Raw genomic sequence first — 15555 nt, forward strand, 5'->3', positions numbered from 1 at the left:
GATTTAAAGGAGCTGAGGGTCTCAGCAGACCTGCAGCTTTCTGGGACTTTGTTCCAGATATGTGGAGCAGAAAAACTGAACGCTGCTTCTCCATGTTTAGTTCTGACTCTGGGAACAGAAAGTAGACCGGTCCCAGACGACCTGAGGGGTCGGGATGGTTCATAAGGTAGCAGCAGATCAGAGATGTATTTTGGCCCTAAACCATTCAGTGCTTTGTAAACCAACAGCAGGATTTTAAAGTAAATTCTTTGTTGGACAGGAAGCCAGTGCAAAGACCTCAGAACTGGAGTGATGTGATCCACCCTCCTGGTCTTAGTGAGGACTCGAGCTGCAGCGTTCTGAATCAGCTGCAGCTTTCTGACGGACTTTTTACAGAGACCTGTAAACACACCGTTACAGTAGTCCAGTCTGCTGAAGATAAATGCGTGGACAAGTTTTTACACATCCTGTTGAGACATAAGTCCTCTAATCCTTGATATATTCTTCAGGTGATAGTAGGCTGATTTTGTAATTGTCTTGATATGGCTGTTCAGGTTGAGGTCTGAATCCATAACTACACCTAGATTTCTGGCTTGGTTTGTGGGTTTTAACATCAGTGACTGAAGCTGAGCGGTGATTTTCAATTGTTCGTCCTTGGTACCAAAAACAATTACTTCTGTTTTATCTTTGTTTCATTGAAGAAAATTCTGGCACATCTAGTTGTTGCAAGATAAGTTCCCTTTGTATCTTTGGCTTGGTGGAATTAATTTTATTTCCGTGTTGCAGCTTGTGGCTTTGACAGCAAACAAGGTCTTTAAGTCTTTCCATCTTTTCTTACAGAACACGCTAATGGAAACATAATGCGTTTTTACCAAGGGTTTGAAAAGACTGCACACACAAAAGTCATGCTTTTTCTTTCCAAATAAATCGATTCTATGTGGAGAAGTAAGAAGAATGCAATAATACGGTGACATTTCTTGCTTTCAGCGTTGCTCGATGTTGACTAAACTATGCCTCAGAAAACTTTTCTCATAACACCTCCTCTGAACACACTGTGTTACGTCTCAATGGCCACCGCTGATGTGTAAAATCACTCCACTAGCACATTTTTTGTTTATCCGTCTACAAACTTTAATTAAAACAAGCTTCGCTTTCATCACTTAATCATTACAAATTAAATGAGCCTCATCAACCAAGAAATTGTGTTGAAAAGTGACGCGAAAACACATGAGGAATGATGAATATGCTAATAAAAGCTTGTCTCCCATGTTGAAACTTGAAATGTGGTGATCTCGTGTTTCAAAACAAGTTTATCAGAAGATTCAGGTGGGCAGAAGAGGAGACTGTTGTGATTTGTTTTTTTGGGGGGGGGGTGCTTAATTAATTCCAACTACAGCGCCGACAAAAGGGAACATCTGCTGGTGCACTCTACTTCCCAGTCCTTCTCCATCTTTAAACCCAAAGTCCCTGGCACAGATGTATCAATCCCGCTCTTGATTCTTCCCCATCTCCATTTTGATTGTTTCCTCACACCCATGAAAGTAAGACTTCAATAAGCACCTGCACAGTTGCCGGTGATTCCCTGGGATTTCACCTCCAATCTCTCTCTCATCACAACTTCGCCCTCCTGTGAAACCTCTCTTCGCAGCTCTTCCTTCCACCTGCCACTATACACTTTTATTTCTTCTCCACAGTGATCTGAAGTCTTACTCCGGGCGAGCTATACGTTTATCCTACATCAGCCACCGGCGTCTCCTCCTCTATCTACCAGCAGATTATTTTTCCTCCCATCTCTCACCCTCCAGTAAACATGGGACAACAACATCACTTTCATCATCCACTTCAGGGCGAGCTGCTGTGAGATCCGAGACGTTACACCCCTGAAGCTTCCCCATCTAATCCTCTCTGTTTTGATCACCTGACCCACAATACACCAGTTTTCTGTTTTCAGAGCTCATACTTTCTCCACAGGCCACTGGGACGCATCACCATGTAATGCCCTGCGTTTAGCCTGGGCGCTTAGTATTCTACGTCCCGTTAGCGATGTCTGCACACTTGCTTCTCTGCATTTGCAATATGCGCTTGAAGAGGAAAACAGGCCCATGCATGAACATCTGAAGGGTGCTATGGCACAGGCTGAGCGGTTTCAGTTCTATCAAATGCTCATGGGGACATCTAGTGTTGGCCGAGGAAAACAAAAGGATGTTTTTTTTTGTATTTTCCCTGCAGGATGATCATGCACTCTTCTTTCAAACCTACAGTGAATGTGCGAAGTGCTAAATCCTCAACCAAAGGAATGCAAGCTTAAGAGGAAAGTTTTCCAGTCTGTGCAGGTCAAGTTCATTCACATAAACAAATCAAATTTATTGTTTATTCAAGAAAGGTTATTGTTAACAAGATGTGGTATGTTGCCACGATATATTGAAGATACAAGTGTAGATGAAGATGAATGAGGCAGAAAATTAAATAAATTTTTACCCCCCTTTAAATCATGATTTGCAGTTTGTGGTGCCATTAAACGGCATTGCATTAAACAGAGTTGTGTTTCTGTAATTCAGCCTATAAATTGATCTCTCAGTACAATGCAGTACACACCACAAACTACAACCAAAATCATCACACAACAAAGCAAAAAATGAACATTACAACCTTCATGAATGTCGGATTTACTGGATCTGAATTAGTTGTAGCTATTTGGTCCTAATAAACAACTGAGTGTGTATCTCAGCAGTGGAACCATCCAGCTCCTTCTCTATCTTGCGCCTGTTATCTGTCTCTTTCCTCCCCTGCTGCCCACTGCTTTGATAAGCTCCCATTAACAAACCACTCAGCCACCACACACATTTACAAGTCATAAAGCACTGCAATCAACAAACTCGCACCAGGCCGAAACTCTCCAAGCGCCCATTTTGGAAGCTGCCACAATGAAACGAAGAATTGAAACGGCAACATAGTGGTGTTTGACACAGCTCGGGGATGAGCGGAAAAAGCTGTCCAGGATTTATGTCTCAAAAGCATCAAAGTCCATGAGAGAGAGACCCCGGGGAGGGGATGGAGCTACAGTGCGTCCTCTGGCAAGATTGAAGGAAATCAGTACAAACTATTTGACTGGATGGCGCTGGCTGTCACAGCTGGAGACCAAAACAACAACATTTGCGAGTGGTAAAGAAGGAGGCTGAAGCTAACTGATTTTTACAAGGTTTTAACAACAACAGGAAATGACAGGAAACAAATGCAGTCAATCGTAGATCAAAAAGGATCTGCTATTGTTTCCAAGACGTAGTGTTGAAACTTAATTATTTCAGAGCACGAGATTGATTTTGGCTCATTGAATGCACTGAGTGGGAAAGGACTTCAGTAAAAAGAAACAAATATGTGACAAACATGTTGTACCTCCAGTTAAACAGAGTTTCCTTGTATGTCTTCCAGCAGCATGCGGCTGAATCAGGTGCCTCCCAGCTTCCGAACAGGAAACGTCGAAGGGAAAAGAACGGCCTGGAGCACACCGACTGACTTACAGTGTTTTTAATTAAACGAAACGTCTCAACACTGCTGTGTCTTCATCTGAGTCAAAGAGGAGGAAGACTAAGAGGCAAACACACAGATAGTCAACCTACAACAAGTGAACGATTCTCATTGGATAATTGGTTCAACCAGATTTTAAATCTATCGGATAGTGGATCCAAAAGTGGGAGTTGCCAAAGTCAGTGTCCTATGGCAACTCCCACTTTAGGATCCACGATCCAATAGATTTGAAATCCTGTTCAACCAGGATGTATGTTGACGATATGTGTTTGCCATTTTGTCTTTGTCTCCGATGAGGACACAGCAGTGTTGATTTGTTTCTTCAATTAAATCCTTCAGATCAAGCCGTGTGCTCCTTTCTTTTCCCTATAGGCCGTTGTCTGTCGGCATTTAACAGGAAAGATAGAGACGGGACTAACATGTGTTCGTACTTGTGTGTTGCATCTGCTGGTTTACTTTGGGTCCACGTGTCTGCTCAAAAGGAAGGTTTGATTCACACAAAACATTGCAAGTGATCACCTTTGTCCAGTGATCAAACATTTTGTCCTGATTCACAAAGTAGACTGTCTCTAGAGATCCTGTAACTTTGTTTTCTACCTGGTTATTGAAAGTACTGCTCTATCACTAACATGATTTTTTTTTTGACTCACTACCGCCATCTCAAATTCATATTCAGAATCCATTTCAGGATCACTTTTAGTGCTCTGAACGGTCAGTCGAAAACTTTTAGGGCATGTTGATGTTCCTCACTCCAGGTTTATAATTAAAGGTGGCTGTGCCTTTGACGTGACTTTTTATTTTTTAAACTCTCAAATCTGTGGACATTGATTCATTTCTCATCTCTTAAAGGTATCACTCTTCTTCTATTTTGTCTGTATTTCACACCTTGTGTGTCGTCTTGAATTGTGAAGCACTTTGTGTTGTTTGTTGTGGATACATGCTACATCAACAACTGACTCGATGAGTATCACCGGGTACTAGGGGTGTAACGATACGCGTATTCGTATTGAACCGTTCGGTACGAGGCTCACGGTTCGGTACGCATGACGAACCGAACAATACGTTTGAATAAAAAAACAAAAAGGGAAGAAAAAAAAAATAATGATTTTAAACCTTTATTTAACCAGGTTGTCCCGTTGAGATTAAAAATCTCTTTTACAAGATGTAAGTAACAATACAAGCTGTAAGTAACGATACAAGATGTAAGTAACAATACAAGCTGTAAGTAACGATACAAGATGTAAGTAACAATACTACATAACATTAAGGAGCAGTTTTTGTTTTTATGCTTATGTGTTGCTAAGAAGACACCCCAGGAGATGGGTCACTCAGGTATAGTTCCATCATTGTTCAAAGTCAAAGAATAACTTCATGATGTTAGTTGTAATGAATAAATATATTTTAAAATCAAGTACATTTCTCTGGCATTTATAGTTTTCTATTGTACCGAAACGTACCGAACCGTGGCTCCACTGTATCGTACCGAACCCAACCGTGAATTTTGTGAACCCCTACCGGGTATGATAATGCTATGAGTGATAGAGCATGATCTTTGACCTTTCATCGTCACCAGATCTAAAACATGATGGGATTTTGAACCAGTGTGTTTGTTCTCCCCTCCACCATCATCACATATCCTCTGGAGTGATGTCCTCCTCCCCTCCAGTACAGCTTCACAGACTTGTAGAAAACATGTAAAAGAGCATTTGAAGTTGTTCTGGTGGACTTCAGACACAGACACGTTTTTTTCTTTTGATTTGTGATCCATTTGTAATCTAAATCTTCCAGAGAGATTTTTTATCTTTCCTGAAGCTCAGTCCCTCAAAAGTAAAGACGAAGTGTTTGAAACCACCACACTAACTGTAACATTCTCATCACCGCTGCGATCACAAAGTCAGAGAGGCCGGATTTCCTTTTCTTCAAAGCTGATCAATCAGACTTCAGGAGGTTGTCAGTGAGGTAACTCTACAGCGTGGTGACGAACTGACTTAATGGTGAATGACTTCTGCACATGAAGTGCAGCAGTTGTGCATTTTACTCCTCCGTGCCGAGCATAGAATCTATTACATTGAATAGAGAGAGCATCCTGCTGGATTTGGCTGTGCACACTGTCACTTTTTTAAGTTATTTTGGGAAATCACATTTTGACAGAAAGCACCGTAACTCTAGCTGGTGAATGTGCTATTCAGCTCAGAGTAGTTTCTCTCTGTTGTATTCTTGCTGTTGAATATTTTCTAGCCAAATCAACAGCAAGTACACAATGTCCTACATCCGAGTTTGTTCATGTTTCTACGAGCAGCATGTACAAGCTCCATCTTTACGTGTATTTGCAACACATCTATCAAACTTTTAACCTACATTAGCACCAATCCATCGCAATTTTTAAGCTACAGTCCTTGTAGTGAATGGAGTCATCAGTGAGTAATGTATGCATTCAAATGTATGTAATGGCTTCATTGGTATAGCTACAGAATTTATACACGGTATAAATCCCCTCTGCAGACAACAGTGTGCTCAAAGACACGGGGAATACCTTCATGAAAGATCACAATGCTTGATCACTTACAAACAGAACTGTGATTATTTGTTTTCATGGGTCATTTCGGAAACAAACAAAGTGCTGCATAACCGAGATGAATGCACATAATCAACAAAATAAAGAGCACGGCAGAGTAATGACACAGACCGTGAGGGTAAAGGAACACTCGTTATGGTTACGGGTAAGGTGAGGAAGGTTAAAACAAGCCAGCCAAGTGGAATCATTTTAGAAAATGACATGACATTCGCAAGTTAATGTGTCAAATTTGAGCGTCTTTGATAATGTTGTCGAAAGGTTAAACTGGGCATTTGTTCTTCTTCAGTATTCAGTCTTAAGTGCAGGTTTTCTTCACTGGATTTATGAGGGCCAAACCTGAGATGGGCATATCCTGCACTCACTGATTTCATTTGTATTTGTCAGATGACAATAATGTTACATCTAAAATTGCAAGACTCTGTCTGCAACCCACAATTCAATTAAGGGTTAGAACAATCTGCAACAACATCTTTTAATGAAATTCACTTAAAAAACTTGGCAGAAGAAAAACCTGAAGTTCAGACAGAAACCAATGAGCCCCTTCAGCTTGTGGGAAGAAGTTGCCATGCTAACCAACTTGGGAGCACTGGTCCCCGGGTTTCTCCAGCTCCTGGTCCTGCTTTCCAACCAGCAACCTTTCAATCGGGTCATCGTATCGGTACTTGTACACAAGCCGCTGCCGCCGTAGTCATTACTGTGTGCCGTCGCGCTGTGAGATGCTGAGCTGCTGACAGATACTCGACCTGGCACCGATTGCTGCGATGTACTTATAATTCTGTGTTTGTCGACTGTCAGAAACCTGCAGGATGTCTCTCCAAGGTCTGAACCAGACAGCGGGACGTAATTATGGTGCGTTCCTCCGTACATCACCCGGCTCTCCAAGAGAAGCGAGCTCACTGACTTCCATCTCTCATACATCTGCCTCCTCAACTCACACTCTAAAAGAAAAGTGTATGTGCGTGTGTGTGTGTGTGTGTGTGTGTGTGTGTGTTTCATATAATACTTTTGTTTACAGCACTGAAAAAGTAAAGTGTATTTGTCTCTCTCTCACTGGAAATGTGTGAGTGTGTGGATGTCAAACGAGACAAACCAAGCATTTATTCCCCTTAGCAGGAGTGTGTGTCATATCCAGTGAGTGTGACAGATCGGGGGCTTCTCTACGGTGGCGGGGGAGCCGAGGCCATCTTGCTGTATTATTCATGAGAGTTGGGGATGTCTCGTTGGCACGCTGCGTTGGCAAACAGCATGTATGGAACAGCAGCAAAAATAATGGGGCGCTGTAGCTCAGTGCTGCGTTATCAGCAACACAGTCATGTAGCAGCACCTGGTGCTCACTGTTTGAATACTAAATGGTTGAGATAAAACACGGCCACACATTCATTCATAAGGTCTCATCTGAACTCTGTGTTCCTTCTCAAAGAAAAAACCGTAAAGAAGAATATGGACTTGAATGTATATAAACAGTTCACGCTCACATTCGTGCACTGATGGCAGAGGCTGACATGAGAGATGCCACCCGCTAAGAGGCAAAGACACAGATAGTCAACCTCCAACAAGTGAGCAATTCTCATTGGATATCTCACACGAGTCTGTGATTGTTTGTCTGTTTGTCAGCAGGAGCACAAAGAAACTACTGGCCTGATTTTCATTCAACTTAATGAAAGGATGTAGCATGGGCCAAGGATGAACCTCTTACATTTTGGAGCATGCGACAAATCACGGGGCAGATTCAAGAATTATTTTTCATTCATCATTTCATATTTTCATTAACATTGCGAGGAAAGGACATGGCCTTGCTGGAGGTCTGTGCTCTCTGAGTGCCCTTCTGGTTTTCGTTCTAATTCACGCAGTTGTGAGATCTGATGCTTGTACTTATTTCACCACAGTGAGCTGCAACAAGTGACTCATAAATGAGCAAAACCTTCTGCTTATCACTGCTACACTATCCTGTAACCCATGTCCATACCTGTAGAGGTTCTAGCTGAAGGTTAATGTCTTCAGGGGTTCAAGCTCAGGCTTTTATTCAGCATTTGAATAACAAGCATTTGAATAACAAGAATATTGTTGTTATTCAAATGCTGCACACAGGCCTTTGTCAAATGATCTTGTAATATATTATTCCTGCATGCTGTCTCACAACAGCATCACAAAACATCTCCCTCAGTAATTAGTTTTGGTAAGCTACGAAAGAAATATTGTTTTTAAACCCTTCTGCACCCCTAAATCAAAACAAGAGCTGTTATTATGAAGGGTAAATAAAGACACAGAGCAACAACTTTTTCACATTTTTGTTAAATGTTGCAAAAGAAGTCGCTGCCACATGCTGCTTCTCCATACGGACCCACATAAAAAGAAAAACAGAGAAACAATGGGAGTGGGTTGGGGCACATACATATGGGCATACAGGGCACATACATATGTTTTATCTATCACCACAGGTATAGAGATGTTTGTTGAAGTGCGAACCGTCAGATATTAAAGTGTGGTCGTTGAACGGCCCAATATGGCATAGTTTATTGCTCTTTTACTGTGATTCGTGCCAAGTAGAGGCTAAAACAGCTTGCTAAACAGAACTTTGTCACTAGCGTAATTTCTTTTTACTCGCAATCACGTGAATATGGTGTAGAAAGTGTTGAATTATAATTATCGCGGTGCCAACGTTACCTGAAGGCAACGTGGTTGAGGACGGTCCTCTGCCTTCTTTTGTTAGCTGTCACTCATGATGATACGCCCCTCTCAGTTGATGACACGCCCCCCACGCTAGATCAGGGTCAAAAGTCTGAACTGAAAAAAACGCTCTGAAAGTGAAAAATATAAGAACTTAAATATCAAAATATGTATGAAAGTGAAAAATAAAGAATGCATTCAAAAAAATTCCAGAACTGAATCAAAATTATATTCAACCCAAAAAAACTTTTCATTCACTTATTTTCATTTGGAATACATTGCTGTATTTTTCAATGTTCAAGACCACAACTTCAACTTTCAGGTTCATAATCAAAAGTTTGACCTGGATTTAGCTCCACATTAATAAATCAAATACAATTGAGTTAATGCTCTTTTGTTGGCCGTATATTTAATTCAGAGTATTGATAACCACGTTTACTTGTTGGGATTCTTCATTTGCAGTTAGAGCAGCTCAGATTGTTCTGGCATTTATTTTCAAGTGTAGCAGATTAGTCAGATAAACATTGATTCTGTGAACTCTACTCCAGTTTAGTGTGACAAAAATAGGTTTCAAGATCAGTAAAGCTGTTTATGCGAGATTCCTACCCTTATTGTGTCTGTAATGCAAGGGTTCCCTCTTGTAATCATGTTTTTTCCCGTTCGTCCTTGAATGTAGCATTAGCTCCGTCAACTCGTTGTGCGACCGGAGAGAAACGCCCCCCTCCTCCCTCTGAGCTCAGCTGAAGCTCTTCCTCTCGCTCTCTCTCTGCTGCACACAACTCACCAAGCGCGTAAACATGGCTGCGAACCGGGTGATCGTTTACGGAGGAAGAGGAGCTCTGGGCGCAACGTGTGTCCAGCATTTCAAATCCAAAGGATGGGTGAGTGGGAGTCAATGCTATCGCTAAATGCTAGCACAATGCCGAACGACAAGCTGACTGTAGTTTCTTTATTCGTGACGCTTGACAGTGGGTCGCTTGCATCGACATGGCTGCAAACGAGGAGGCGAACGAGAACGTGATCGTGAAGTTGAGTGAATCTTTCACCGAGCAGGCAGGACAGGTGAGCTGCACATGACGGTATGCATCATGAATTATATTGTTGAGAACGTTTAACTGCTGGACAATATCTATTATATCGAATTAGATTAATCGGTTTTGCTCAACTGTATGCTAATGCTGCGTTCAAGTCACATTTGAAAAGAAGGCAAGGCAAGGCAAGTTTATTTGTATAGGCAAGGCAAGGCAAGTTTATTTGTATAGCACATTTCAACAACAAGATAATTCAAAGTGCTTCACATAAAACCATTAAAAGCATCAAAACATAAGGCAAAAGTAAAGGAGATTTAAAAACAATTAAAGAAACAGTGTAAGAAATAAAATTCAGTAGTAAAAAGTAAAGGAGATTTAAAACATACATTGAAACAATAATTGATGTCTCCTTGAAGGGAGAAAGGTTCGTGAATCTAATAACAACTATATGTTATTTTTCAACAAGATATTGTTTGTTTGGCTGTTTTTTTACATCTTACATTACTGGATACATTTTATATTTTTATATTTTATAAATCAATACAAGTTTATATATTTGTAGGCTTGTAACAGTGTATTTTCTATCCGGTTTATCCAGTTAATGCGGGGACAACAACCTGGACAATGCATCTACAAATCTAAAATACAGTAGTTCATTTATTATTAGGCAATATTCTCATTGTATACAGGTTAGTATATTAACATATTTTTGTGTTTTATTTCGCTAGTTTACATGATTTTTGTAAAATTCTGGAGTATACCTCATGCATGTCTTTGTCACCTTATGATAGAACATCCTTGCAATTTTCTTTTTTGCAATAACGCTTATAAATAAACTCTCTGTAATCATCACTCATTCATCCCCTGCTGTGAATGTTTTTTTCTCCAATTCCCTTCCTGAACGCAGCGCAGAATGTGTGTTAAACATTTCCAGCTGGTGTTTTTATTTCGGAGATAATCTCCCCGTGGCTTTCTGAAAAGGTGTTGGTAGTTATCTCTCATTTTGTGCAGGTGACGACAGATGTGGCCAAGTTACTAGGGGAGCAGAAAGTGGATGCCATCTTGTGCGTGGCAGGAGGATGGGCGGGAGGAAGCTGTAGTTCCAAAGGTGAGATTTCAACCTTTTTTGTTTGCTGTCACATTAATCATCAGCTACTTGTCTCCTGCAGCCATTCATGCACAAAATTAAACTCAGCCTAAATAAACTGTACGGTAATTAAGAAGCGGCCGTTTAGCTTAGCTTAGCATAAAGACTGGAAACAGTTTGAACAGCTAGCATGGCTCACCCCAAAGGTAACAAAATCCACCTAGTAGCACCTTTAAAGCTCACTGAATATCACATATCGTGTTTGTTGAATCTGTTGAAGTGTAAAAATTACATTTCTTCTTTGTGTGATTCTGGTCCAAGCCGAGAAACAATCTGATACAAACCCCATTTCGATTTTTCTACAGATTAAGCAAGTTATATGTATAATGTGTTGATTTGTGAGCTCTAGAGGCGCTGATGCAGATTTTGTTGCTGTTGTACAGAGCCAGGCTAGCTGTACCCGCTCTTTGTGCTAAGCTAAGCCAACCAACTGCTGTAGCTTTATATTTATAACAGACAGAAGAGTGGTATCGATCTTCTCATGTGGCTCTCTGTGCCCAAAACTAAATAAGATGATGCATCTTTAAAAGCATGTTTGATAAATGAGAAACCAGCAAATTAAAAAATGTTCCCCGTCTCTCTTAGATTTGTACAAAAACACAGATCTGATGTGGAAGCAGAGCGTGTGGACCTCCACTATCTCCGGCCACCTCGCCGCTCTGCACCTAAAACCAGGTGGACTGTTGACTTTGGCCGGGGCCAAAGCTGCCCTGTCGGGCACTGGAGGTAAGGAACACGCACACACACACACCACACACACTTGTGTTTACCGTTCTCATCACGATGACCTGGTTTGGCCGCCTGTCACGTCAGGGTTGCAGGCAGACTTTGATGTGTCGGAGACTCGATTGTGCACATAGCTTTGTTGTCCAACCTGTCGATTCAAATAAAGCAGGTAATGAAAAGCACTGCAGGGCTTTGACCGGGGAATTGACATCCTGATCAGAGACGCGGGGGATTCTCAAGCAGCTCACAACAGTGAGAGGAAAAGGTGTCAATAAAATGGATCCGAGAATCAAAACCAGAAGGGAAAGAAAGATACAATAGCCGATTAGCTCTGTCCGTGTGCAACTCTTTACGCTGTTAGTGTCCTTGAGCATGTAACTCAAGCCCGGCCTGCTCTCTTATTTTACTCTACACAAGACCGGCTGAATGACTAAAATGTGACTGATTAGGGTTCATTAAAGCAGCTAAGGACGACGGACGGAAACAAACAAAAGACGACTATTCCTTTTGACATTTCAGACTATTGAGAAAATAACAGGCAGATTAAATGACAGTAAAAATAATCATTCGTTGCAGCCTTATTGAAAAAATAAACTTCACTAGAAAGCACGAATTCTACTTAAGATACTACTTAAGATGCCTTAAGCCTGGATCTCTGCAGAGAACGGGTGTTATTGGTAATTCTAAGTCATGTTGTGTAGATCTGAGCATCAAACACGCCGATTTGTTGATGCAGCTTCTTGTCGGGAGGCAGTGTTGAAACAGACAAACCCAAATCTGTGACGCCATGAAAGAAAACGGCCACAGAAACCAGACCGGCTCTGGAATTGACAACATGCAACGTGCAAAATTATCTTTAAAATAAAAAAAACTCCATATGTGTGATTTAAAATGATTTGTCTTTCGACAGTGACTACCGTACGTATTGTTTTCGGGCATTAAGTCCCAGGGTGGTCCACCGAAAGAGGCGGGACCCTGCCTCTCTATAGTAGACCATTGTTCATGTGACACCAGCCGGCCTCTGTGGCCTCCAGAGAGGATTTGGTGTGGTGCCATGTGATGTGCAGTCTCCCTCGCTATCCAAGCTAACCACGTGATGGGCGGAGATCCAATTCCACGGCGATACAAAGCCCCGATTCAGCACAAAGCCCACAATCTCATTGGCTGCTGGCTTGTGAAGATGACTCAGCAGTTGAGGCTCCACACACATTGTCCACGTGGACAGCCTGCGTTAACTGCACTGATGCAGTTTGGGGATCCTGATCTATTGTTTTCTTTTGACTGAGGTTGTATTTACTGGGCTCCTCTGCAGAGGCAATTTCTTTAGGTATTAGGTGTATTTTTAAATACAATAAAACTGTGAAAGTTATCTCATATTTAAAAAAAACATGCGTGGTCTAATTAAACACGAGTCAACATCAAGAGCCACATGTAAGGAAATATAACAAACACCGCTGAGAGGTACTTCCTTTCTTCTGTGTGCTTTGATCGAGAGAAAAGTTAATGAGCGTAGACCAAAAATCCAGATAATCTGTGCGGCGGAATCAAGAAAAGCAGATTCGGATAACTAATTGACTTTGAAGGTTGTTGTGAATTAAAGGTTTAAGAATGAATAGCCCGTTAAATGTTGTGAATATTATTCACAGATGTTGGGGGACAACCAGCCGAGTATCACGTCGGCAACTGAAAGGGTGAAAATGCAAGATCATTTTGAGATTGATCAAAATGTTCTGCCCAAGTGAACAAAAACATCTTTGCTGCTCTGAATCAAAGCCAACTTAAAAGACCAGGAGTGGGTTGTCGGACCTCGTGCAGGGCTTTTTAATAATCCTAACCTTTTGATTTGGGGTTTGAAACGGAGGTCGAGCCCCAGACGGAGGAGGGTCTTTTCTGTGCTCTCCATGTGACTTGTTCATAATCTCCAATCTGATTATCCTCTAAAATATGCAAAAGATAGCTTTCAGTGTTTGGATGCACATCAAACAATCGTATGTATTCTAACACGTTATTCGCAACACGTTATTTACAACGCTTTACAGAAAAACAACAGGAGTGTTGACTTCACCGTCTTTGGACTGCTGCGTCTGTAACTCGTGCCTCCTTTTTTTTTTTTTTTTTGATCTCTTGGTGAAAAAACAAAAAGCTTGTAATAAAAGCCATGCCGCCACCCCTCGTTCTCATTGGTCATGAGATTGGTTTAGTCGGGTGGGCAGATGCTTTGCGTTCTTCAGAAAGCTTGTTAGATTTTGGGGGGGGGGGGGGTAGAGGCACACTTACTGTTTCCAGATGCTGAAGATACAAAACATTCCGATAACGTTATCCGGTTTCAAAATCAAACGACAGAGAAGAGAATAAGCGGTGAGAGATGTTTCATACGTAGTGTGTGTAGTAAATTGAATGTGATTAGTTTCTCTATCGGAGCACAAACATACCTGGCTACGACTTCATTTTTAAAGGTCTCAAGCTGTTCCTACTGGAGATTCTCCCAATTTCCTTCCACTTGACCTCTCCCCACTAAACCAATGCCGTCCGCTCCCGGGCACAGTGCGTCATGCCGTTGATGTGGTCTATGTTGCCTCTGCAAACTGAGTTTTCCCCGAGGACATTCAAATAAATCTTCCATCTGCACCCTCCAGGCATGGTGGGCTACGGCATGGCCAAAGCTGCCGTCCACCAGCTGTGTCAGAGTCTCGCAGCAAAGAACAGTGGGATGCCGTCGGGAGCCGCTGCTGTGGCCATACTACCGTAAGTAACACTTGATGCACGTTTAGGTGAGGATGTGGGAATCACAGGTGGGAGGCTTTCAATATTAATCATCCACCAAATGTGTCTCTTTGGTATCAAATAGCTTCAACGGCAAAATACGACCAGATGGTAATTTTGGCATTCTGCATTTAATATTCTATGTATTGGGACATACTAGACCGTCTCTGGCATGCTAGATAGTATGGTAGTATTGGAACGCACGGTAAGTCTCACTCATTTTGCTTATTGTTGGTAAGATTGTCTTCTCAATGGAGAGAATAACTAACCACAAGTTTTCTTTAAATCTCAAAAGGGATGTTAAGCTTTGATTTCTACCTGCTCCTGAGGAGGATAGAAGAGAAATGTGAGGGCGTTTGAGCTGTAAGGACTCGTTGATTCATCGGTCATTGCAGTTAAAGAACGTAGGCCTTGGCCTCACGCTAAAATGATGAAGAACTGACCCGAAGAGAACGTTTAAAGCTTCCCCAGACAACCTTGGTTTTTTTCTCCTTTACATTTTATTAATCCTTGTTGCACTACGCATCTTTAAATACACCGACGCTGCAAGAAGCCGGTAAAAGAAGCGAAGACGAAAGCTACTGTGCCGTTAAATGACCCGTGCCTCCCATTTCTCCCGTTTGTCATGTCCGATGGACACAGGAAGTGGGAGGCTGAAGATAAGCTGCAGGAGTAAAAGATGGATAAGGCTGCCGACGTCACCCATTGGATCTGTGGTTGTGCACATGATCTGTTTTTGATGAATGGCGCACACACGGGCGTTTGCATCATCGCATCTCTAGCGAATTGAAACGATTTTTTTTGGTTTTTGCAACGTCATCGTGAGAAGCTAGAAATGGATTTTCTCTCTCTGGTTGTAGTTTCTCTCCAGCTTGCTGTCACATCTGTTCAGCATTAGCACCATGACTTGCATTTCTGTTAGAGACAACCCCCTACTCCTGCTGCTCCATCATTTACCAGCACTATGTAGCATTTGTGCATATTCCTGCAAAGAAATGTATATTTGTATATAGCTTGACAATCCCTCCCACTAAAAATGAAAACCGCAGTACTCCTGGGTCAGGATGCCTTGTTGTTTATAAGCTATTGCACAGAAGTACTGCATGTTAATGTCAGCATGGTTACACAAAAGGTGACAAGAA

At 41.7% G+C, this 15555-nt stretch overlaps 1 protein-coding gene across 1 annotated transcript in view; it reads left to right on the top strand.

Moving 5' to 3' along the window:
• Positions 1-9504: 9504 nt before the first annotated feature.
• The window catches only part of qdpra (quinoid dihydropteridine reductase a), a 10877-nt gene continuing 4826 nt past the window's right edge, over positions 9505-15555 (top strand). Inside the window, exons 1-5 of the mRNA XM_079268578.1 lie at positions 9505-9627; positions 9716-9808; positions 10789-10885; positions 11510-11650; positions 14287-14395. Coding sequence (XP_079124704.1) covers positions 9544-9627; positions 9716-9808; positions 10789-10885; positions 11510-11650; positions 14287-14395 — 524 coding nt within the window. The 5' untranslated portion in view covers positions 9505-9543. The remainder of the gene's footprint in view (positions 9628-9715; positions 9809-10788; positions 10886-11509; positions 11651-14286; positions 14396-15555) is intronic.

This window comes from Melanostigma gelatinosum (genome assembly GCF_949748355.1).
Source record: "Melanostigma gelatinosum genome assembly, chromosome: 5".
Taxonomy (NCBI): domain Eukaryota; kingdom Metazoa; phylum Chordata; class Actinopteri; order Perciformes; family Zoarcidae; genus Melanostigma; species Melanostigma gelatinosum.